The sequence below is a fragment of the Gymnodraco acuticeps genome, unplaced genomic scaffold (assembly GCF_902827175.1).
Source record: "Gymnodraco acuticeps unplaced genomic scaffold, fGymAcu1.1, whole genome shotgun sequence".
Classification (NCBI taxonomy): domain Eukaryota; kingdom Metazoa; phylum Chordata; class Actinopteri; order Perciformes; family Bathydraconidae; genus Gymnodraco; species Gymnodraco acuticeps.
In genome coordinates this window covers 20944-47113 of record NW_022992066.1, presented here as the reverse complement: position 1 = coordinate 47113, position 26170 = coordinate 20944, and the positions used below count along the sequence as shown (strand labels likewise).

At 41.3% G+C, this 26170-nt stretch overlaps 1 protein-coding gene across 1 annotated transcript in view; it reads left to right on the top strand.

Moving 5' to 3' along the window:
• Nucleotides 1-26170, top strand: part of galnt16 (UDP-N-acetyl-alpha-D-galactosamine:polypeptide N-acetylgalactosaminyltransferase 16) — a gene marked incomplete at its 3' end in the record, with an annotated part of 44545 nt that overhangs the window by 277 nt on the left and 18098 nt on the right. Inside the window, 4 exon segments of the mRNA XM_034202271.1 lie at nt 2-61; nt 20124-20302; nt 22128-22226; nt 22321-22388. Coding sequence (XP_034058162.1) covers nt 2-61; nt 20124-20302; nt 22128-22226; nt 22321-22388 — 406 coding nt within the window.

Sequence of the window (26170 nt, the reverse complement as noted above, 5' to 3'; positions counted from 1 at the left end):
AAGGGGGGGGGTCCCCGGCCGGCTGGAGATGCACCGGGACGACAGGACCATCCCGCTCATAGTGAGTGTGTGTGAGGAGGAGACTGCGGGAGACTGTGTGCTGCATGTTGATGTGTGTGTGTGTGGGGTGATGGTGGTGGTGGCGCACAGCTGGGTGTCACAGCGGGAATATGTTGCTATTCAATCCCGGGTAGACGTGTATTATTCCACTGCTTTATCGTGTGTGTGTGTGTGTGTGTGTGTGTGTGTGTGTGTGTGTGTGTGTGTGTGTGTGCGTGTGTGTGTGTGCGTGCGTGCGTGTTTTCGTTTTCCTTCTCGCAGCTTCAAGCACACGTAAGAGGCTTTCCATAAGTCCTGTGTGCAAACACCTCACAGCCCACACAGCACATTATGCGTTGACAACCTTTCCGTAGATGCGAGGTGGGAAACATGCGGGAGAAACGAGGCATCACACACACACGCACGGATACACACTCACACTGTCATTAAATGCCTGCTTCTGTCAGCCCAGGTCTGTATCCGCCTGCTGCTGCATGCACAGGGCGGAGAGGAACAACCTCTGGTAGAAGCTGTAGGTGTGGTGGTGGTTGCATCACAGCAGTATACAGTATAGACACAGTGTGTGCGTGTGTGTGTGCGTGCGCGCGTGCGTGCGTGTGTGTGTGTGTGTGTACTGCCTGCCGCTGGGTGCACGCCAGCTCACATTAGGAGATGGCTCCTTGGCTGCAGGGTTTTGTGATGCATAAAGTGGAAGAGATATAAAACCTGTAGCTTTTTCTCTTCTGTTCTGAAATCAGCGATAGGGTGAAGGGACCCTGGTGCTGCAGGGTAATCAGTTTGCCCATAGAGAGGGATTTCATTCATTGATCTAGCATAAATTAGAGTTTATTGTGTGGTTACAGGCTAGCTTGTTAAATGCAGTGGTGCACATCAAGTGCACTTACTCAACGATTGTACTTAAGCAGGGACGTGCACAGACATTTTGGGGGGCGGGGGCTCAAGTGAGAAAAAGGGCACTTCCCATAATGATTTATAAAAAAAATGTAAAACAAAAAGTTAAATATAGTTGCACATCTCTGACTTACTGACCAATTTATTTTAATCGCCTCACACTCACGCAATTGTTTAATACTCAACAGAGTTCTAATAATCAGCTAACACAGAGACAATAGTCTTCTATATTCACTAAGCACAAGAGCAGACAACAAACTAATAACATTAATAGTTATTAAATGAGCAGCCAACAATCAAAATTATGAAGTTATCTATAGATTTAAAGATAATCTGCATTTAAACACAACCTTTCAGGGGAAAATACTGACTTGACGTAAGTAACTATCTGGGGAAGTTGTGAGGTGATATGTTTTTTTGTTTGTTTTCACCTGCAATGCCTTGGTAACTGCATGCAAATTAGCACATTTTAATCAAGATAAGAGATAAAATAGTACTTTATTACTAGTGTACTAGTTAACGCCTAATTTGCATATCAATGTGGCGATTGTGATGAAGTTATTAGATAAACATTTTACTGTATTCACCTTTAGTGTCTCCCTTTAAGTAGCCTACAGTAGGCTACATTAGCCTGTATGCCCATGATAAATTGCCTTAGCTAAACCTTGAGCTAACTTATCCATTAGCTAGTAGCCTACCTTAGTTAACTCTATTTGTTTTTGTCTTTTGGCTAATTAGCTGTAAACTCGAGGCACTGGCAGTTTAGTCATTTGTTCATCACCACTCACCTTCAGACAAGCTAAGAAAAGCCGGCATAACATGGAACAGTAAAGTGGGAGGTGCTGCTACCTGTCTGTCTGAAGGGACTGTCCGCACCGCTGTGCGCGAGACGTGGAGGGAGGGAGGGAGAGAGAGAGGGAGAGAGAGAAGGGGAGAGGGAGAGAGAGGGGGAGAGGGGGGAGAGAGAGAGGGGGGAGAGAGAGAGGGGGAGCATAGGAACTTCACAGTCTAATCTCCTGACCTGATATTTTTATTTTGTATTCAATCAATATATTTTTGGAAAGGGAAACTGTGCACAAACAGCTGCAGATATATATTCATTTATTTAAAAAATAAAAAAAGGGCACTTTCTCTGGAGGAAGAAAAAGGGCAGGGCCTCAAGCCCACTTTGATGTCTATGTGTGCACGTGCCTGTACTTAAGTATACTAGTTACATGTACTTTAATGGAGTATCTTACGTGCTTGTTACTCCATTTATTTAATCTTTTAAGTAGACTTTGAAGATTCAGATTCATCATACAAAATATAATCAACAAATCATTCCCTGTGTTGTATTTCATTATTGTTTGATCCCACATGAAATTCACAAGCTATAGTGAAAAGACAAGCTTCATGTTAGCCTGCTTTTCTCTGTTCTCTATTCAGGGGGTCCTCGGGGTCTTAAAAAGTATTAAAAGTTGATAAATCAATTTAGCGGAAATGAAGGCTATTAAAAAGTATTAAACGGCATTTCCCAAGGTATTACATTTTGTAGCTTGTTTTCAATAAGTATATAAAGTGTCCAAAGAGGTTGTATTCTACAGTCTGCCTGAATGTAATCATGGCGTAGGTGTGTAGTGTGATTCTGTGTAGTTTATTGATGGCATCCCGTTGGATTTGACGTCATCTGAACAGGACATCGCACGCTCACTGCTTGATAGCGCGAAGCTCCGTTTACGCCGGTTGTTAAACAACATCGTTATGGGGAAATGCAAGTCTGCGTCCAAATGGTTGGAAGATAAGGAGGAAGGACAATCAGTACTGTATATAGTCAGTGTGAGGTAAAGTGTGTCGCCAAGGTAACCGGTTAGAACTCGAAGTGGCGATGAGGTCTTAAAATGTATGGAAAGGGTCTTAAAAAAGGTCTTCAAAGGTCTTACTTTTGACTTCAGGATTCCTGCATATACCCTGCTATCAAATTAAAGGGAATATCTTGGGTTTTGGACTGACAGAACAAGACATTTAAAGACTTTAAGAAACTGTGATAAACATTTTCCCTTATTTTCTGGCATTATAAAGACCAAACCATTACATTAGTCATCTTAAAACATAATATCTACACATAATTGTATAAAAAGTTCCTAGAAAATAACAGCAAAAGCTCGAAATTTACCAAAATCTCTCATTTTACACAAACTTTTGTGCAAAAAAAAGTTTATTGCGATCAATACTTCAGTTAATTGTACAATGTATCAGTTATTCCTCACTGTTGTTGTTTTGCATTGAATATAATATGGAATATCCATAAACTGTGTCACTCGACCTCAGTCCGGGGTCGTATGATCCAATAGTATTATTCTGAAACGGGCTGTTGTGCTGAAGGAGTACTTTCACTTTAAAGGTCCCATGTCATGCTTTTCTGGTTATCACCCGTCCCCTTGTGTTATGAAGGTTGTTCTGCATGTAAACGGTCTGCAGAGTCACAAACCCTCAAAGTACACCCTGTAGCGAGTAAAACTCTAACACAGAGAAGACCTGTCTGTGCTGCCCCAGAACGCCTCGTTGGAGATTTCTCGTTTTCCATTGTTTTCTTCCTGAGTATAGTGACGTATTTCAGGTATAGTGACGTAACGTAACGGCTCCGCAGATTGGTACATTTGGACCAATCCGCGGAGCCGTTACGTTTGGACCAATCCGCGGACTTCCTCACACACACACACTCGGCGGGACGTTGCGAGGCTCGCTGCTGCGAGGAGCGGGACACTGTGAGCTGGCTCACTGGTGTGGGGTCTGCGAGACAGCGAGACACAGCGGAACTCAGCCTGGGCACAAACACAAACTCCCAGCCAGGCTGCAGGTGTGTGTGTGTGTTCGGGCTGTGTTTCGCTGTGCGACGGCCACTGGGCTCACAGGGAGGGGAGGGGGGGGCAGGAGCTCCAACAAGCCGTTTAGGACAGAGAGTGAATACACATACTATACAGAGATGCTGTATGAGAAATCAATGTGAGTTTGGAAAATTGCACAGTATACATCTATTTTAGTAGACCTCAACAATGGAAGTATGATCAGTAGAAATGGCCATGACCTTTAAGTACTTGACCAAAATGCTCAAGTGAAGATTTGTAGCTTTTCTTCTGTTTAAATCCTTAATTATCATTTGGGTTATTTGCACACTTTTTTTGTTATGCATTTGTTTGTTATGCATTAAATATAATATCAAAATATCCCAAAAAAGACCTCAGTCAGGGGTTTATTCATTGATTATTGTGCAATAAAGTACTTTATTTGTTGTACTTTAGGTACATTCTGGTGCAAATGATTAAAGGTCCCATGTCATGGCCATTTCTACTGATCATAATTCCATTGTTGAGGTCTACTAAAATAGATTTATATTGTTCAATGTTTCAAACTCACATTGGTTTCTCATACAGCATCTCTGTATAGTATGTGTATTCACTCTCTGTCCTAAACGGCTTGTCGGCGATACAGCGCGAATCTCATCCTGAGCACACAAACACTCACAGCCGAAGTAAAAACAATAAGTGTGGCTTGATATTGAGTAAGAAAAAGGTTTATAACGCTGTGAGAATGGGTCTGCGGAGAGCATTTCTCCACCATCCCAACTCGTCTATTACCAGGGAGCTCTATGCAAGTCAATGGGGACTCCCTGTTAGTTAGCCAAGGGGTCCTGGCAGAGATGGGGACTCGAGTCTGTGACTCGGACTCGAGTCGCACTTAAGTCGCACACACAGAGACTTCAGACTTGACTTGGACTCCTGCTCAAAAGACTTCGGACTCGACTTGGACTCGTGTTTTGGGACTCGTGAACAATCATTGTGTTTTCTATTTTTGGCGTATTATAGGTGGGGTAGGTAAGTTTGAGAAACCGGCTCGAGATCGCTAGAATTTGAAAATACACAACCGGAGAAAATCTGCCACTTCCTCACAGAGCCCCTCCTCCAACACACACGAACGCGCACATGACCAATGAGGGCACGAGATACGTTTGTGCCCCGATGGGAGGCTGACAGGCAGGTAGGACATCCAGTTACTTTAGCCGGGCCGGCGATCGGGATGTTAAGAGCATTCCATGGAATATAACAAAAAGTGTATCTCGAGCCGGTTTCTCAAACGTACCTACCCCACCTTTAACATTAACATCATGGTAACACCATGGCGACCGGCGGCACACCTGCAGCTGTACCGCTTGTAATTAGGTTCAACTATAAAAACTTCGAACAAAACGCCGGCGGCACCAACAAAAGGAGCGCACACTGCAAAGTCTGCAATATTAAAATCAAGGATGCTGGTGCAACAACGTCAAATGTCATCAGGCACTTGAAAACTCACCCGGAGAGGTCAGTCACATTAACGCATATGGACGGTTAGCAAACATGTTTAGCTCAGCATCAGCTATGTAATGTTAACTTAGCTTGCTACTAGCTTTGTAACTGAATATTTGAAAAGATGAGTGAATGTTTGCTTGTCACACTTGTTTGCTTGTCACACTTGTTTGAGTTGAGTGGCGTTGACATCCAACTCTTGACATGACATAAAAAAGGTCGGTAACGTTAATCATTACGTTCCGCTGCCACCTGGCTAACGTTAAACGTAGAAAAATACATAGTTACATACAGTGCTTGAATTGGAATGAAAAAGGTGCCAGTACTCTAAAATCAGCAACTTTTTCAAGTCAATTTTATATATACAGCCCACAAACAAGAATTTGGCTACTATAATGCTGGTGGGTTGTCTCTTTACTACTGTATATTTTAGAAAGGTTCACTGTACTTAACATTTTTTATGATAGGCAGCGGATATGGCTAAAGCTCAGTAAGGTCAATATTAACTGAAAATATAGCAATCAAAGTCTAGATCTTCTGCTGAAGACACATGAAGCAGAGACCTTTCAGGTGAGAGCCCCTCTGGTGGTGTTCAACATTAATGACAAGGAAACAAAGCTCTGGTCAGAAGCATTTTTTATAAAAAGCTTTAACAAAATTAAGTATTTCTGTACATTTTGAATGCAATCTAACTTTCCAACTCAGAAACGAAAAACGAAAAAGTGCCAAAAGTCTTCTCACATGGCTGAGCTGCTTTGCAATATACTTCACCACTGAAGAATACAAATATGTATAAAGTAAACTATGATGCAATCTAACTTTCCAACTCAGAAAAATGATAAAGAGCATGAACAAAGAACATGTCAAAACAAATGCAAAATTTGCACAATCTAAAATGAGAAACTGTAACTGCAAGTAACAAAGTCTGAGCCATGGTAAAGAGTTACATTGAACACCAAGCTGATCAGATAACTCCCTGGTTGGTCTGAAGTCCTTCTATCTCCAGGATCTGTACAAATCGGCACATTATGCCAAAAGTCTTCTCACTGGGTGAGCTGCTTTGCAATATACTTCACATTGTTAGAAAAGGCTCCAGAAGGCCTTGGGGACATCAGTATCAGGGGCTGGAGCTGGACAGGCTCTTTCATCAGCACTTCTCCTTCCCTTTGCCAGCCAGGACCTCACATACTGTTCCGGATTGAACTGTCCTAGTGATGGTCCATTACATTTAATGAAAACCAGGCTGGACAGTCGGCTGACAGAGAGAGCATTCCTTTTTGCAGTAAGGATATCGTTCATGCAGCTGAATGCCCGCTCACACTCACTAGTGGAGACAGCGATGGTTCGGACTGCTTTCAGTAGAGGCTCCATGGCAGCAGGTGTACGGGATGCCCTGGTTTCCTTGTATTCGCGAAAGCCCTGAACAGTCTCTCTTCTGTCCACTTTCAGCACTTCGCACAAACGTAGCACCTCTACGTCCCCATACTGTACGTCTAACTCCTCTTCAGGCCAACTTCCAGGATGGATAACTTTCATGTCCTGGATTAGCTGATTGTCCCGGGCCTCCCGGCCATGTAATGGGATTTCTCTTGTGCTGACATGAGAGGAGGTTGTGGAAGTCATTCTGTGTCTCAGATTCTCTACCATACTGCGGAAAAACTGACCTGCATGAATCTGTACAAGCCTGCCATTCTCACGCAGGGCAAACACCCTTGAAGGACTTCTCAGCTAGAGCTGTATGAACTGTAGTCATGTGTGGGCCAGGCATGGTGACCATGGATTCAAAAACTCGTATTTCTCGAGTTAAGAGCCTATCTGCTGTAGGCAGTGTCATCTCTCTTTTTTGGAGTTGCCGAGAGAGGTCGCTGAGCTCTGTGAGCGCATCGTACATCAGTCCCAGATTGCTGACAAACGTTGCAGATGTGAGCACATCATCCAGGCCCTTGTACTTTGCTCTGTCTCTGGAATCCCTGCTCGTGTCGTTTGCAGCATTTGTGAAGTGATCATGAAGCACTCGGTAGTTTTCCCAGACTGCTCTGACGCTCCTTTCACTTGAAGCCACCCAGCGGATGGACAAAACACGCCCTATCACCAGGAGACGCTGTCCGACTGCTTGCGCTAACTGCGCTAACTGCCTCTGATTTTTGGGGGAGGCATGGAACAAGGAATAGAGTTTGTCAAAAAAGATCTGGAAATGATTGAGCCCTGAGACCTCCTTGACCACATCCCCAACTGCCAGCTCTAGACGATGATTGGAGCAGTGCCACACAAACAGGCTTGGGAATTTACTACACAACTGGGTAGCAACGCCTGTTCTCTTCCCTAGCATGACTGAAGCCCCATCACATGCAAAAGAAACGAAACACTGACCTAAAAAGTCCTCGTTAAAATCTCTTCCAAGACACTCCATTAACGCCTTTGTGATGTCATCAGCCGTTGTTCCATCCAACTCGATCAGCTCCCAAAAAAACGTTTCGGGCTCAGCATCAGCTAATGCTGAGCGTAGACACACAACAAGCACCGTTTTACCACTAATCGTGGTAGATTCATCGACCAAAACACAGAGTTTTCTTTGGTTTTCTGTAATGTCTTTTGCCATTTTTTTTCTTCAGCTCATGAGCTATGTGGTCGATGATTTCGCCACAGGTTTTATTGGAGTGCAAAACCCTGCCCACGTTCAGCCCATTCAGTTTCTGTACATTCAAATCAATTGGCATGTCTGTGAATGGCCGGCTATGTTTGCCAATTTTATATGCCGTTCGAAAAACTCTGATAGTGGTGTCTAATTCAGATTTATGCATAGACTGCACTTGATGTTGAATAGTTTCACGTGAAGCAGATGTAAGGATGTCAGCAGCTTTTACATGGGCTTGTGATTCTTTATGTTCTTTGATTTTTTTTTCTCAGGCTAGCTTGTTGTTTGCCCTTGTCAACACCGAAATGAGACACTGCACACTCACCCCATTCAGTTGACAGTTTCAGTCCTTGTCCAGTGTGTATTCCCAAAGATTTGACATCTCTGCATATCCGACATCCTAGCTTCTTATCTTTAAGAAGGAGCCATGCATTGGTCTTGCAAAAATATTGCACCTGGTCCGTTGTCCAGCAGTCAGGTGCATCGCTTTGCCCGGTGTTGGTGGTGGCAGTTGCGCCAGCAGCAGCTAACTTTAGAGGCTCTGGAGGAGGCGGCGGAGCTAGTGCTAATGCTAATGCACTAGAACTTGGAGCAGGAGGATCAACCAAAGAAAGCTCCCCATCAGACACAATTTCCAACACAGGCACAGCATTCTCTGTATTTGAAGTTTCTTCCGGCGACAACCGCTGTCTTTTTGCACTTTTATTAATCCACGCTAACATTTTAGAAATGCTAATTTGTGACGTGACTTGCTTTCCTTCTCTCGGGGGCGTGCCTGCTCTGTTCTATCACTCTACATAGCCACCCACTGGGTGGGAGTTGCACTGCATAAACACAACACACGTGCATCTAGGTAGGTAAATTGTAAAGCATTAAAACATGGTTTTACTAACAGTTTTCAGTATGTTGTTACTTCGGCATTATTATTATTATTATTTTGAAACGTGTATTACTATTAAATCACGGTCAAATAGGTTAATTTTGACATAGTCGTTTCCACCACAGTATTTACATGGAGAAGATAAGCCCCGCCCCCTCTCCAGCACGTTCTGTTTGAATGACAGGAGTAAACAGCTGACAGCCGCTGTGAAACTCCAGCGGTTAGAGCGATGAGAATGTCCGTTCGGCACCTCATGACGCATCTACTGAGTACCGGGCGGCTGTATATATATATATGGATGTATAATAAGAACGGCGGGAGAGTGTTGAGTACTGGCACGGTGCATGAGTACCGGAGTACCGCCAGCATGCCGGTACTGAGCAAGAAGTGCCGGTACTCCATGGGTCAGAACCAGAAGTGCCGGTACTGCGTACCGGTGAGTACCGGCCCAATTCCAGCACTGGTTACATACATAAATACATCTGTCGGTTTATAGGCAGGTTACAGGTTTATTGTTGACCACGTAACGTTAATGTTACAGGTTTATCAGGTTACCATTACTGGGTTTGAGTGAGAGGATAGAGGAATATGTTTATTTATAGTAGACTTAAAAGATGTCATTAGAGACCCAGTGTAATTAAACAATACGGTTGCAGAGGTCACATTTTAACATTTTTGTCCACTGGCCAAATGGCTAGCCTAGTGAATGTTGAAATTTTACCAGCCACTCAATAGATTGCCATTGTTATTGTTGGCTGGTGCGTGCAACATACAGTACCAGCCACTTGCATGATTGACCAGCATTTGGCTGGTAAATGGTGTTAATGGTAGATATCTCTTTTGGAACAGGTCATGTTTTAATATCACCAGTTCAGTATATTTCAGATAATATTGCAGCAATAGTTTTTTTAGTTGCAAAGAACAAATGTTTACTTTGAAGTACTTTTAACACAGTTTCCCTGCGGGGGATTAATAAAGTATTTGTGAAACTGATTTCTGATTCTGAAGTGTTTTGCTTATAAGTTGTTTGCATTTAGCTAAACTGTGATGTTTGTCCTCATATTGCATTGCAATAGCCTGTTTAAAGTGATCATATAACAAACAACTAATCAGTACTGATACTGTATGCTAATAGATATAGGAGTGATAATAATACAGTAAATGCTTTGAATTTCTTAGATATAGCTGTGCAGTATTCTTAACAGACTGGATAGCAGCAGACAATAGAAGGCTTATTACAACCAGAAGAGACATGAGACTTTTATTTTTTAGAGACTTGAGACTTGACTTGGACTCGTGACCAAAGACTTGAGACTTGATCAAGTCTCACCCCACAAAGACTTGAGACTTGACTTGGACTCGTGACCAAAGACTTGAGACTTGACTTGGACTTGCAAAAAAAGACTTGTGAACATCTCTGGGTCCTGGTGTGTGAGGTGCTCCACGGATTGGTCCATTTGGAGAGGGGACTCAAGCTGCGTTCTGGGGCAGCACAGACAGGTCTTCTCTGTGTTAGAGTTTTACTCGCTACAGAGTGTACTTTGAGGGTTTGTGACTCTGCAGACCGTTTACATGCAGAAAAACCTTCATAACACAAGGGGACGGGTGATAACAAGAAAAGCATGACATGGGACCTTTAATCCAAAATGCTCAAATGTGAGGATTTGCTGCTTCTTGTTGTTTTACATCCATTTGTATTTCAGCTGTTTTTGTTGTGCACTGAATTAAATATAAAAACATGCATTAAATATGTCGCCTAATCCGGGTTTTTAGTCTACTCAATGACAGAAAGGAGTTCCTTCAGGGAAAGGGGGAACCTCTACTTTAGAAAAAAACCTGCAAATTAAATATTTAGATAATAATGACCAACAGCCGTATCCAGCTGTACTTTTATGAGACGGGCTGTTGTGGAAATACAACATGCTGGAGCCTCTGTCACATTTACAAGCCCAATAAAAGTATCTCATGTGCGGCGGGATGTGTGCCAACATGTCAGGAAGCTCCTCTCTGCTGCAGCACGTTCATTAAACGCTGATTTAATAATTCAAGGTGAAAGCAGTTGTTGCATTTACGCCTGCTTAGGAAGTCACATCATGTTTTATATTGGAATAAAAAGTCTGCATGAGTGTGTGAACGCAGGCCAACAATGTGGGGATGATCAGAGGGTGCAATGTGGAAGCACTTTTACCTCAATAGCCGCGTTCACACCAAGTACTTTGCCGCAGCAGCGTAGGCAGAAATGTACTTTAGGGTGGGCCTTTAAAAAATAGGGTGGGCCAGATTTTTCTTCTGCGCATCAGAAGCGAACAACAATCCCCGCCGGTACCGGTGGCAGATTACTTTTGGAATACTTTCTTTTTCCATAAAAAACACAACATCTTGGTGTCATTCTGGACAGCTCTCTCATCTGCACCCCACATAAAACACATCACCCAGGACTGCATTCTTTGTACTGTCTTAAAACCTTTCATTGGAATATGTTATGAATTGTAAGGTGTCCTTGGTGCTTTGAAAGGCGACCCTAAATAGAATGAATTATCATTATTATTATTATTTATTATTATTATCTGAAACGATAATAACTTTTAAAAACTTGTTCCAGTCACTTGCCCCATGCATTCAGCAGCAGCAGGCCATTCACTTTGATTTGATCCCGTTATAAATGTCATCATTTCGACAATAAAGAAATGCTACATAAACGTTATCTTGCACATTTTATCGTACCATCTCCGTTTCTAACTTTCAATATATTTTGAAAGAGATCTCTCTCTCATCTGCGTGCGGGGGCGGGGCCTCAGACACGCTGCATCTCTCTCTCGCTCACAGACATGCTGCAGCGCCGTGCAGTGTGCACACAGTTCTGCCGGTGATGAATATTACATTTTGTGAGGAAACTTTTCCACCAATAATTCCAATAAGTATTCCAAAATGTATTCACTTCAGGTTTACGAAGGGTGCATTCAAGGGTACTATGACTATGCTTGCACGTCATGGTACCATAGCACCTCCAAGGCGCTAAAAATAAAACTTCAAACATCGCAAAATAAACTGGTCAGACTACTGCTTGACCTTTCATCTAGAACCCACCTCACCTCTGCCCACTTTGACAACCTAGGATGGCTTAGAGTAGACGACAGAGTACAGCTACTTGCAATGGGCCTGGTCTACAAGATCCACTACACCTCTATGGTACCCATGTACATGTCAAAATTCTTCCCAAAGGTCAAGGAATACCATGATCATAACACCAGAGGGAGCTCCACAAATCATGTGAAACCCAGATTTGGCACAAAAAAGGGGGAATACACGTTTCGCAATTATGCCACATCAAGGTGGAACGCTCTTCCCACAACTGTAAAGGAAAGTAAAACTATACTTACCTTCAAAACCTCTCTTAAAGAGCACCTTCGGGGGAGAGCATTGCAAAACTAGCCCCGGTAATGGTACAAATCTCAACCTGTCGTTCAATGGACAGCTTCCCCCCCCCCCCATCTATGTATATACTCGCATTTTAGACTCTGTTACTAACTGTATATCTGTAGACTTGGTATGTCTTAAATGTCCGGTTAGGATGTATTAGAACGAAATCTAAAATGAAAATTGTAAACAAGCAATCTGTATGTAAAAAACCACCTGTATGTAAATTGTAAATAAGCCATCTGTATGTCAAATATGTCTTATATGTCTTAAATGACATGATGAATTGGAAATGGGGGACCCTGATGTAAACAAGACGAAAGTCTTTCTCTGGTCTGCATCCCCTTAACAATTGTATGTTTTGAGCTGTACTGTACTGTACCCAATATACAAGCTGTTAATAAACTTTTCAATCAATCAATCAATCAAAGTAACTGTAATCAGATTACTCGTTTTTCAAATGTAAACTGCCAGCTGAATACACTTGATTTTTGTATTCTGATTACGTTTCGCCGTTACATGTATTCCGTTACAACCCAACCCTGTGTATATCTCTCCGGACTGTCCACCAGCAGATGAAAAACACCCACTTCTCCGCCTCTTCCAAGGGACGAGGGAACCGTGCGGCAGTTTCCGTTAACATTTTTTTCTTCTGACAGCCCAGCAGCAGGAGAGGAGAGGGAGACGTGGGGAGAGGGAGGCGGGGCTATTTCATCGTTATCAGAAAATGATCGTATAGATCGCTGCTAGATGAGGGCAGTGGGGGCTCTTCTTGGAGTCTGGCTTTTTTTTTTTAAACCAAAGTTCATTAGTGAACTTTGAGCCATCATCTATTTTACAGGCAGCTCTCTGCCTCTCTCACGTTATTGTGGCCAGCGCCGGAACCAACAGTCAGTTTTTTACCGTAAATGAGTTCGGTTCAGAGGATAAAGCACATACAACATTAATTAAACTCGATTTTTGTTCACTTGAATTTCACTTTGAATGTTTGGATATTCTCAATGGGTGAATACATTTTTTTATAATAATAATAAAAAAATGACACCGAAGCTTTCTCAGGGTGGGCCAATGAGTAAACTGGGTGGGCCTGAGCCCACCGTGGCCCTATGGTGGCTACGCCACTGCTTTGCCGTACTTAGTTCCCAGCACTTAGTTCCCCTATGGAACTAAGTGCCGATCGCGTTCACACCGGTTCCTGAGGGAGGATTAGGCAAATGAAGCCGCTGACGTCACTTCTTCTTCTTCTGGTTTGGGTTTAATGGCAGGCCGCAAACCACTTCACGGCTATATATGGCTTATACTGCCACCCGAAGTCCCCGGCCGGAAGTCCCCGGAGTTGGGGACTGGCTTCAGTAGAAGCTGCTGGGACTCCCAGCAGCTTCTCAATGTTCCATTCAAAAATGTTATTAAAAAGGCATGTACACCATAAAAGATGACTATTGAGGTCTATTGTCAGGAATGTTAGTGTTATATCAAATAGTGAATTCTACTGCAGCAGAATGTTGCACGTCTGCACAGTGTTATATGTTCACCGCTCAGTGTCAGTAAATATTGTGCAGTTAGTATTGGACTATAAGATAGATATCTTTTCATGGGGCCCAAAATCCCTGGCGGCGCCCCTGCGTATGCAGTGCTTTTGCTCTAGCTCTGCTTGAAACGAACCGGATTCCGGAGCTAAGAGGCTGCTCCGCTGCGGTGTGAACAGGACAACCTGGTGCTTTTCAAGCTCCAGCTCCGAAGCGGCCCTGAAACACCGTTGGTGTGAATGAGGTATCAGAGTGTCTGATCGTAGAAAAGAGGGGTTTTATCTCTGCTGCTGGACAGGACTTTAATCAGAGCGATCTTTGAACTGTGTGCTTTGGGGTAATCTTTTGTTTGCTCAGCGGGTCGTTGCCCTCCGTCACCAAACTGAGATTTCTGCAGCAGTTTGTTCAGCGACAGGTCAGAGAGGAGAGGGAGTAAAGAGAGAGAGAGGGGTTCACTGCATTTTCTTAGTTTTATAATCCTTTCTTTCTTAGTATTTATATACTTACTATTTATCTATTTACAGAGTGCTTTTAAGACACTTTACAAATGCAAAGGACATCATTAAACATCCAGCCAACTTAAATCTTATTTATTTCTACTTTTGACTTTCCCTTTTGTTGTTTTTCATTTCCTCATTTTCTATCATATCTTCTCCACGTGTCAACCCTTCCTATATCCATACACCTTCCCTCCTTCGTTACATCATTCATTATTCTCTTATCTGTCTTTCCTCAATCATTGCTCCCTTTTTAAAATATTATTTTGTCCCCCCCTTCTGTTTTTCCATTTTTTTTCATCCATTACTTTCATTACAGTATCTCCCCCTCTTTCTCCCTCCCTTTCCCATAAGCCCTTTCATTAGCAACATTTGTTTCACTAATGACCTCATCTGTGAAATCTGTTTGCACTGAATGGCTCCATTTTTTCCTCTCATTTCCTGCGTTGAGTGCTCTAATTTCCCAGCAACACTTGGACTCTCCGTACAGAAACACTGTAAATCTCTCTGTAACATTAGCAATAATCAGCACATCTGTAAACATCTGACCTCAGATACACATCCATCACCACGTCTTCAGATGAGGCTGGTTCTCTTGCTCAGACTTGTTTATGACTAACACTGTCCCCATCTCTTTTTTAACCCAACACGTCACCATATAAACACTTCATGAGAGAACTGGGTTAAATGTGCTGTTAACCATGCGGTCTAGACATGGGTGAGCTTTTCTTTCCATTACTGCAACACGTGCAAAACCTCAAGTTGAATCTATAAAACCTCCACTAATGCTTTTTAACTTTATGGCTCTCAAATCGGCATCACATTTTGTAATTTAAGCTTAGTTTTTCATTATTTTAAAGGGGCCCTATTTTGCTTGTTTTCTGGTTTCATATCAGTATGTAGTGTCTCTACTTTAAAGAGTCCTCTCCTGCTGATGTTCAGGTGTATATCAGTATGTAGTGTCTCTACTTTAAAGAGTCCTCTCCTGCTGATGTTCAGGTGTATATCAGTATGTAGTGTCTCTACTTTAAAGAGTCCTCTCCTGCTGATGTTCAGGTGTATATCAGTATGTAGTGTCTCTACTTTAAAGAGTCCTCTCCTGCTGATGTTCAGGTGTATATCAGTATGTAGTGTCTCTACTTTAAAGAGTCCTCTCCTGCTGATGTTCAGGTGTATATCAGTATGTAGTGTCTCTACTTTAAAGAGTCCTCTCCTGCTGATGTTCAGGTGTATATCAGTATGTCGTGTATCTACTTTAAAGAGTCCTCTCCTGCTGATCTTCAGGTGTATATCAGTATGTAGTGGCTCTACTTTAAAGAGTCCTCTCCTGCTGATGTTCAGGTGTATATCAGTATGTAGTGTCTCTACTTTAAAGAGTCCTCTCCTGCTGATGTTCAGGTGTATATCAGTATGTCGTGTATCTACTTTAAAGAGTCCTCTCCTGCTGATCTTCAGGTGTATATCAGTATGTAGTGGCTCTACTTTAAAGAGTCCTCTCCTGCTGATGTTCAGGTGTATATCAGTATGAAGTGTCTCTACTTTAAAGAGTCCTCTCCTGCTGATCTTCAGGTGTATATCAGTATGTCGTGTCTCTACTTTAAAGAGTCCTCTCCTGCTGATGTTCAGCTGTATATCAGTATGTAGTGTCTCTACTTTAAAGAGTCCTCTCCTGCTGATGTTCAGCTGTATATCAGTATGTAGTGTCTCTGCTGGGACTCCCAGCAGCTTCTACTGAAGCTTTCCGAGTAAATCGCCAGAGCGCCGACACCTCCTCATCTCCACCGTTCCCTTGTTTTCTTTTGTGTTGCCATACGTTAGTCCCTCTCCGTTGGTGCGCTGGGCTAATGCTAATGCTAATAATGCTAATGCGAGCAAATAAAATGGCGGCTTCACAACACTTTTCAGAGTTTTACGGGGCGTGGTTTGCAATCCGCCTTTTCCTCCCCAGGATAGTCCCACCTCTTTAGCAGGGACTGAAAATGGGGTGAAAAGGTTCCCGAAAAAAATATCTAGTTCCAGATATTTTTGGTGTGAACGCAATCCCAGGAACTATCGGAACTATTCCTGGGAAAAGTACTCCGGTGTGAAAGCGCCTAATGGTCAGAATACTTTGACATCCAGTATTCCCCGTTTATTTCCCCTTTTAAATCATTTAAATTCGCATTGAGCACATTTTTTTAAACCAATGGGAATATTCTACATATCTTTTTTTGAACACATCCTCCCAAACTCAGTCCAAGAGAATCGCCTTCTATGGAAACGTTAGGATACACTGCAATTACAAATAAAGTGTTGGAAGTTTGCACAAATGCAGCTGCACAGCTTGAGCTTGTGATGACTCACTTTGCTATTTAACTTATTTAGGCAAAACATGTAAATACTTGTCTCTAAGCTTGCACACATCAATACAGTATCTATGGCCTGAGATATATGCAGTAAGTGTGTAAATAGATCATGAAGACGACCACAGCAGGGATTTATCTCCAGCCTTTTGGGCAGATTTCACAGATTTTTGGTTTAATTCGGCTGGAAGAAGTCAGCAGACGTGTTCATCTTCCAGACGAGCTTCATATTTAATTCAGCAGGCCGAGCCTCGAAGAACCTTCTGTTATTTTTGTCTTATTATCCTCGGAGTACTATTTTTTTTTTGTATAGCTTTTAAAATGCAGTCATGCTGATGCTTGAGGATTACCCGGGGATATAAAATACAGAAAGAGAGTCTTAACTGTGACGAGCATCAAAACCTCTTTGATATGTTATACTGGTGAGAGAGGCTCTGATGACATGTAGATTATTGTGGAAGATATAATCATAAGATTATTTATTTCGCAACTTTTATAATATGCTTTACCAAAGAAAAATAATACATATGTTTTTTATTTAAAAGGACCCTATCCCGCTCTTTTTTCAGGTTCCTATTTGTATTTTGTGCCTCTAACATGTTTCCTTGCCTTTATGTTCAACTTCCAACCTCCTGTCTCCCCCAGGATAAGAATATGTTGACATCTGCTGCTTGTGTTCACTACGCCTACATTTCTAGCGAACATCTGACCAGTTTTCTTTAATAACTTAGAGTGTGAAGAATTGACAGAGCTGGGGAAAATGAGGGACTTTCCTCTGGGTGCTAAACTCTGTGCTCCAAGGCTATTTGCAGAGCGGTGATAATTAGATTAGTTTCCCCACAGAGCAGCACTGAGATCAGCTGGTCGTGTCACTGTAATGGTGACAGAATGAGTTCCTATTTCTGTGTCATTATCAGATATTGTGACTGAATTAGAATCAGAAGAGTTTATGGCGAGGTACTGTAGGATATCCACTCTGAAAAAGTCAAGAACATATTTAAAATAATATTATATATATATATATATATATATATATATATATATATAACAACAACAGAAATATAACAATACATATTTACAAATGATACTATTAAAAAGAGTGAGACATACAATAAAAATATAAAAATGTTTACTAAAACATGTAATGAAAAGAACATACATTTAGAATAGAATAGCTACAATAAAAACAGGACAAATATATAACAAATACCATAACATACACATACATTGTCTGTATATAATCAATAAAATATACTGTATATTATCGTATATAGTTGGAAGAAAAGATTTGTGTTTTGTTTAATGTTGATAATTCAGATTCCAGATTTTTTTTTTTATCGTTTTTAACTAATTTAATAAAATAAAATACATAAATACAATCTTTGTGAGCCTATCCCTTTAAGAGTTGTTGCTAGGGCGTTGCTATGCTAAGTTAGCCTGTTTACACGGTATTTACATGTCAGCTAAAAACTCCGTTAGCTTACTTTTTACTTTCCTTTTCACAACCTAATCCGTGTTTTCTAACAAGCTGTGTGTTCTTGGTCGTTGTCAGCTTGGTAGGATGATTTAATTTACCGAAACAAAGTGTGTTAATGAGCTGGAAAAGAGCGCAGGTTAAAGTGCTAATGCTGCTAATTAATTAAAACAGCTAGCTATTAGCTTGTGTTTTATGTTGGCTACTACTGAGATTAAATGTCTCTTAAAGTCTTAGGTTATGTCTTTAAATGTCTTGTTTTGTAAGTCCAAAACCCAAAGTATTTCACTTTAATATCATATAAAATAGAGTAAAGCAGTTTATCTCCATATTTTAGTTTCTGAAAAATCGATTTTTTAATATATTTTGTGTTCTCAAGTCAATCGAAAAGTTATTCAACTTACAAATAAATGCAGTGTCGTTAAAATAACAATATCTGCATTTGAAATATAATAAAGTAGCAGAAAAATGACAATCCTTAATTAATGTACAATTACTTAAAAATGTACACAGTACTTGAGAATATTCACTCGGTTACTTTGCACCACTAAGCACAGATCAGACACAGCATTCATTCAATGTCTTATTTCTTTCCATCTGATGCATTTTAGTACAATATTCACTTTCAATTATCTCTGTTTTGCATCTCTCAGTTCATTTAGCTGCTCAATGCTCCACTTCATTCACCGCCAGATGCTCGCTTTGTGTAGGAAGTATACATTGGGTTGTTCAGAGCTATAGTCTGTGGAGGTAACAAAGAGATATCTAAACCTTCTGTCTCAGTGTCAGACATGTTTCTTTCTGTGAATCATTGAAATGTTCCCACCTCTCCCCCCGAGAGACTGAAAAGGAGGTCACTCTCACCTGAACCTGGATGTGAGCATAATAAAGCAGCACAGAACAAAGCTCCGTCCTTTATTTAAACCCTTTCCGTCCTTTCTCCCATCTGTCCAAAGCTTCTCTTTAATGACAGCCTCTCTCATCTGCTTGTATGTATTCATTAACTGTATTTACCTCCCACTCGGCAGTATTAAAGCTACTTCCAGAAAAAACCCATTAAGCACCGAGGACTTTGTATTCTGATTTGACGACAGCCCGTCCCATTTTGCTTTGTTAGCACTGACACTGTGACTTGAATAAGAACATTTGGATTTACATTTCAATCATTAGGCTGATTCTGATGCAATGGAGTGGTGCAGGAATGAGTCTTGCATGAGTGTTGCTGTGGGATTGCAGTGCAGCACCACAGAAGAAGAGATAACTACTTACACACATTGCTTAAATGTAGAGGATGTGAAGCAAATTCTCAATTAATCTCATGCTTAGTTGTTTGATTCCCTGCTCCTTTGTCAGTGTCCTTGAGCATTACATTGAACCTCAAACGGCCAGAACACCACTTAGCATAGTATGTGTGTAAAGTGTGTTTTAGCAAAGACAGAAAAACTCTGAAAGGTCCAATAACTTTTAATCAATGAGATAATCAACAGGAATTTAATTGGCAGCATTTTTAATAAGGGCTGCATGACGAACAGTTCAGCATCGACACATTGCTGCAGGAGCAATAGTCACATTTCAGGACATGTCATAAGAAAAATAACTTGTCTTGCTCAGTTCTTATTTTCTATGTCTCATCTGCAAGAAGAAGTCTTTCTGATATAAAATAATGGACTGCTACAATATTTGTGTTTTTACCTCGTTAAAGTTGATCCTTTAATTAACAAGAGTAAAGTGTTCGACCAGAAGGACTGTTAATTCTTATAAAATACCAACAGTGAACTTTTAAAAATGAAATGCTGTCTGTTTTTATGAACAACTCATCAAGACAGACGGCTGAAAACAAATTCCCTTTATGAGGATGTGGTATGCAGCCATTTCACAGTATTGTTTAATGATGCAGAAGAATAGTGCTGGCAGTGAAGGAGGATGCATTGTGCTGCTGTGCTTTGCACCTCTCTGCTCGCCAGGGAGTGGTTTTGTGTTTGTATGTCCTTGAAATGACTGATGTGTTTTTTTTATCATTTATTTTCTACTGACACGTCCAAGTGTGTCCTTGTTTATTGATGGTGGTGTGCCCTGCAGGTGACCCAGCCCCCGCGGACAGAGCAGAGTCAGCTGTTGGGGGGCTTCGATGAGAAGGCTTACCTGTCAGCAAAGCAGCTGAAGCCGGGGGAAGACCCGTACCGAGAGCACGCCTTCAACCTGCAGGAGAGCGACCGGCTGGGCAGCGAGCGGTCCATCAGAGACACCCGACACTACAGGTGTGTGTGTGTGTGTGGGGGGGCTGTGTGTGTGTGTGTGTGTGTGTGGGGCTATGTGTGTGTGTTTTCACCTGCACCATCTGTTGCCATTAAGTTGAAGCAATAGAACTTGTAAAACATTTTGTAACTGAAAAAATGGCAATGATCGAAGCACAGCTGTATTTGTGTGTGTGTGGGGGTGTGTGTGTGTGTGTGTGTGTGTGTGTGTGTGTGTGTGTGTGTGTGTGTCAGCTTTCACCTGCACCATCTGTTGCCATTATGTTGAAGCAATAGAACTTGTAAAACAATTTGTAACTGTAAAAAATGGCAATGATCGAAGCACAGCTCTGTGTGTGTGTGTGTGTGTGTGTGTGTGTGTGTGTGTGTGTGTGTGTGTGTGTGTGTGTGTGTGTGTGTGTGTGTGTGTGTGTGTGTGTGTGTGTGTGTGTGTGTGTGTGTGTGTGTGTGTGTGTGTGTGTGTGTGTGTGTGTGTGTGTGTGTGTGTGTGTGTGTGTGTGTGTGTGTGTGTGTGTGTGTGTGTGTGTGTGTGTGTGTGTGTGTGTGTGTGTGTGTGTGTGTGTGTGTGTGTGTGTGTGTGTGTGTGTGTGTGTGTGTGTGTGTGTGTGTGTGTGTGTGTGTGTTTCTGTCTGCTCTCACCTGCACCATCTGATTGAGGATTAATCTTGCTTGTGCTGCAGGTGGATTTAGATTAAATCTTACGGGTTGGAGTAAGTGAGGTGAGAGAAGTGTGTTGATCTTAAAGCTTGTGTGAGGTGTCCTGACTGCTGGGTATATACGTGGTATCCCTCACACACAGGGGGTGGACAAAATATAAATGTAAACACTTGCTTTAATGGGCGGCCCAGATAGCCCATCTCCTACAGCTGAGACCCAGCAGCACTAGGTGGAACCTTGAGCTATTTTGTGCATCTCCGGCGAAACATATAAAATCATTTCAGGTCCCTTTATGAGGGATTTGGATAAAATCATATTCTCACAAACCAGTAATGGCTGTAAAAGAATGTGATGTGTCCTGATTGTGTCCTTCTAATGATTTTTTAAATTTTTTTAGACAAAAAATGAACTGATGTACTAGACTAGATTAGATGAACTTTTTTGATTCCAAACTGGGAAATTGTACTAAAGTTGAGCCCATACTGCAGCGGACCGGCGTCAAGCTTGCGGTCTTTTGCTGGATGTTCTCTTTGCCCTTTTCCAGTCTGCACTGTGCAAAATTAAATATAATATAAACCCAACATGCAGATTTTAAATCATGAGTCCTCATTGTATGTTCTTTGCAGCCTTTCCTTTTGTTATTCACTATATGAGGCAAGGCCTTAGCTCCGAGCCACAGGAAGCACATTAAAGCAGAAAGCGTTAGAAAACTGTGCAACTGTTACCCGGCAACCGGATATTTCCAGCAACAACACTGAGGCGACTCCACACTGCACCTCTGCTAATCACAGCTGTGTGTGTGTGTGTGTGTGTGTGTGTGTGTGTGTGTGTGTGTGTGTGTGTGTGTGTGTGTGTGTGTGTGTGTGTGTGTGTGTGTGTGTGTGTGTGTGTGTGTGTGTGTGTGTGTGTGTGTGTGTGTGTGTGTGTGTGTGTGTGTGTGTGTGTGTGTGTGTGTGTGTGTGTGTGTGTGTGTGTGTGTGTGTGTGTGTGTGTGTGTGTGTGTGTGTGTGTGTGTGTGTGTGTGTGTGTGTGTGTGTGTGTGTGTGTGTGTGTGTGTGTGTGTTCACGGGCCGATGTGCCAGTGTAACACATGTATGTTGTTCCTGGAGAGAAGCGAGGTGAAGCTTCCCTCACTGTGTGATGATTGTGTGATAAACCCTCCTCTCTGCAGGTGTGCGTCTCTGAAATATGACTCAGACCTTCCCTCCACGAGCATCATCATCACTTTCCACAATGAGGCTCGCTCCACTCTCCTGCGCACCATCAAGAGGTAATGAGGTCGAACATAAGCAGCACCATAAATCAGGAGGAATGAAACCGACTCGTTTTTTCTGACCCTCGCCCCTCTGTTTCCTCCCTCCCAGTGTCCTGATCCGAAGTCCTTATTCTCTGATTCAAGAAATCATCCTGATAGACGACTTCAGCGATGACCGTGAGTTTATGTTTCATTGCTGGTTAATGCTGTGGTTAGAGATGTAGTTGCGGGGTTGAGAAATTGCTTAATTTTCCTAATTCTCGGGCTTGGAAAATGCTTAGTTTTAACTAATGTGTATATCTTCAAGATTAGGAATGCTAATGTGAAAAAAGACTCCTTTAACACTAGAACCGCCAGAGGTCGCTCATACCTAAAACCGCCAACGGGACAAATTTACCCGCTATTGATTTTCAAGGTACAATGTTCTTTTATTTATCATGTAGAACAGTGAGTTTTGATCGCACAGGGATGGAACTTATACCAATATAATCTGTGGACTCTCAGCTTTTCATGTGATATAGTTTGTGCAGATAGCATGAAGTATAAAATATCGCTACCAGTGCTGATTTAAACGCTTGGTGTTAGATTTGTGTTTTGTTTAGGTACAAATCTCTCTATCTCTCTCTCTATCTATCTGTCTATCTATCTATAACTATCTATCTATCTATCTATCGATCTATCTATAACTATCTATCTGTCTATCTCTCTCTATCTATCTATAACTATCTATCTATCTATCGATCTATCTATAACTATCTATCTGTCTATCTCTCTCTATCTATCTATAACTATCTATCGATCTATCTATCTATATCTATCTATCTCTCTATCTATAAGGAACCGCAGTAGACAAAAGGCGTTGCTATAGCAACACGTCATGTTTACGCTGCATTTTCTATGAGGTAAATATTACCCGCTGGCGGATATAAGTATAAATGGCAATTTCTTTGGGCGATTTTTTTTCAATCTGACTTCATATTGACAATTTTTAACAACAGAGGGTGCTACATAACACACTTTCAGGAAAAGTCACGGACTGGGAGACTTTAATATTTTATTGCAAAAAAGTTACATACAATCAAAAAATAGCTGCGGGTAAAATTGACCCGTTGGCGGTTCTAGTGTTAAAAAATACTTAGGCAACCATTAGCCATTAACCAACCAATGTAACACTCACCCACCTTATCACCTGAATCTCCTCCTAGAGCACCATTGTGTTGTTTTCAAACCAATCATCTCTCAGAGGGGCGTGGCCAGCAGCAGCTCAGTAGCATTTAAAGCTACAGACACAGAATCAGCACTTTGGAAACAGGGCTGAAACAGAGGGGATGCTACAATGATCTGTTTGGTGTTTCAGCCAATCGGAGACAGGTTCTGTATATATCTGACACCTCTAGTATAATGTTGAAAAAGATTATAATAGGGGATCTTTAAACTTCAGCTTTTCCCAAATCTTGTCTGCAGCCCTTTGTAAAAAGCTCTTCATTCTGCTGTGAATAAGTGTGATGCAAATGTCAAAGGAATGTTCCAGCACATGAGAAAGAGAAAAAGGAGAAAATGTAGGGCGAGGATAATGTCAAGAGACAGGAGTGGCTTTGAAAGTGAGTCACACTGATGTCGGATATCACAGGAAATCAGATTGAATTTTGGAGTTGAGATTTTCCTGAGGATTCGGTCTTTTGTGATGATCAGTGAAGGGATGGAAACACAACACAGCAATCAGCTGCAGCTGTTGATTTAGAAAACATTGTATCAGGGTACACTTAACATTTATACCGGTTTTTTTTTCTCCATATGCAGTTTTTTAAACTATAGTTTTAGTATCTACTATTATGTATTTTTATATTATTTAAAAAAGTTCCATATTTATAGATTTGTAACCTTTTTAATTTATATACATTTTTATATTTTATCATCTTGATTTCAGTTTTAGGGTAATATTTATATTGATTAAAACATTTTAAATAATTAATTGAATATGTAATTTATTTTATTTTATTTTATTTTTGTAATTTATATATCTATTAATTATTAAAGGTAACCTATCATGCTAATTTTAGGCAATAGCATAGGTCTCAGATATATTCAAAAATATATAAAAAACTCAGCTCATGCGGGACCCGGCAGCTACTGTCTAAACTAAACACTGCCGTGATGAAACGCCATATCATGGATTATCAAGGATTCGCTCTGAAACAGTCTGGAGCTCAAAGGCTTTCTCTCTTGCCGGTTATACCGGTTCCTTTTTACTTCCTGCTTCTTCACACACATGCTCTCCAGTACAGATTAGCTCTGAGTGTTAGCGATGCTAATGTAAACACCGACCATATTACGTCCAAAACAGTCGGGCATTGTTTCTGATAGCAACGTTTCTGATTGGGCCGTGGGTCCACATTTCAGATATTACAGTCATATTGGACGCAAATCTGGATCAGCTCCGTTGTAGCCCCGTTTTTAGAGATTTAGGTACGGAGGAAAAGAGAGGGGGTTTTATTTTCTGACGCTGCGTGAGTTCCCCGACACACATGACATGACACATGACACATGTTGATGTATAAAAGACATCACAAAGTGCATTTTGCATGATAGGTCCCCTTTAATACTATTATTATTATTGAATATATATATTTTGTTGTCTTCATTTTAATTCTCAGTACTCCTTCCTCTCTTCTCTCCATGCATAGTTCACCCTGTTTGTAAAATCTTAAAGCTTCAGTGTATTCCCTGAACAATTATCAACCAGAACAATCTGGAGCTGCCGCCGCTGCCATGAGGAACTGATCATTTGTTATGCAAAAAGCAGATAAGTGGTGTAATTGAACTTGACATTTTAGAGTTAATTGCACCATAAAGTGCGGCTTGTGTTTTTACGTAGCGCACCACGACTGAGGATAAACACATTTTCACCCCTTTGCCAGCATTAGGCAGAATAATTACATTGAGCTCAAGTTTACACTGTCCACAGCTCTGTGTGTAATCACCAACACATGCATCTTGTGTGTGTGTGGGAACAGCACAGTGACCTACTTTCACTGTGTACTCAGGCCATGACGCACACTCTCACACACACACACACACTCTGAGGTGTCCAGACTTCTTAGCAGTGTGTGTCAGTGGCAGCAGCAGTGGAGCTCTATTATCTCACTAATGCCTGTTTACTCACCCTGTGCTGCGGACGCTTTGCTGCACTGACACCATGATGACTTTAGAGCCAACATGGCCGCCTGTTTCTTGTCCTGCAGCAAGACTTTAACCTCCTCCCTGTAATGGCTTTCACATTTCAGCATTACTTTAGGGTTGAGCGATAGAAAATCAAATAGCACACTATTTCTGACTGACCTGTTTCAGCATCGTGACGATATTGTTTGATACCTAATGAAAATGTTGATAAAACTCATCAGTAATGTGGATTTAATGACTCAGTTGGACAAGGTAAATCATAGAACAACTAGATCTAAAGTAACTGTCATGTGTCCTTTAAAACCAGGTAAAGATATTAAGATACGACTGAGACTATATCTATTATTTTTGTTCAATTAAATGTTCAATTTCTTCAACATTTAATATAATTTCCCTTCAATTTAAGAGGCATTTAGTGGTTGTTAGCGGTGTACTGAAAGCAGCCAAAAGGCAGAACTGAATACACTTTAATATCTGTTAAATCACCCAGGTCATATTTTTGATAGTAAACAACGTTATCACATGTCGTGTATTTTCTTTATATCGTGCAACAGAGGCAGATAATAAATATAATCCATAGAAACAGTTTAGATGGTAATAATAATAAACACTGCAAACTCATGTCAATTTATTAGATATTATGTGGTTTACCTTGTGATAAAAATACAACAATTACATTTAAAAAATATATATATTTGTGATATTTAGCGTTTAAGTTATCCTTTCTTATGGCTTTGATTACATCCTTGTTATCCAGTGAGAAGTGTGCATTATCTTAA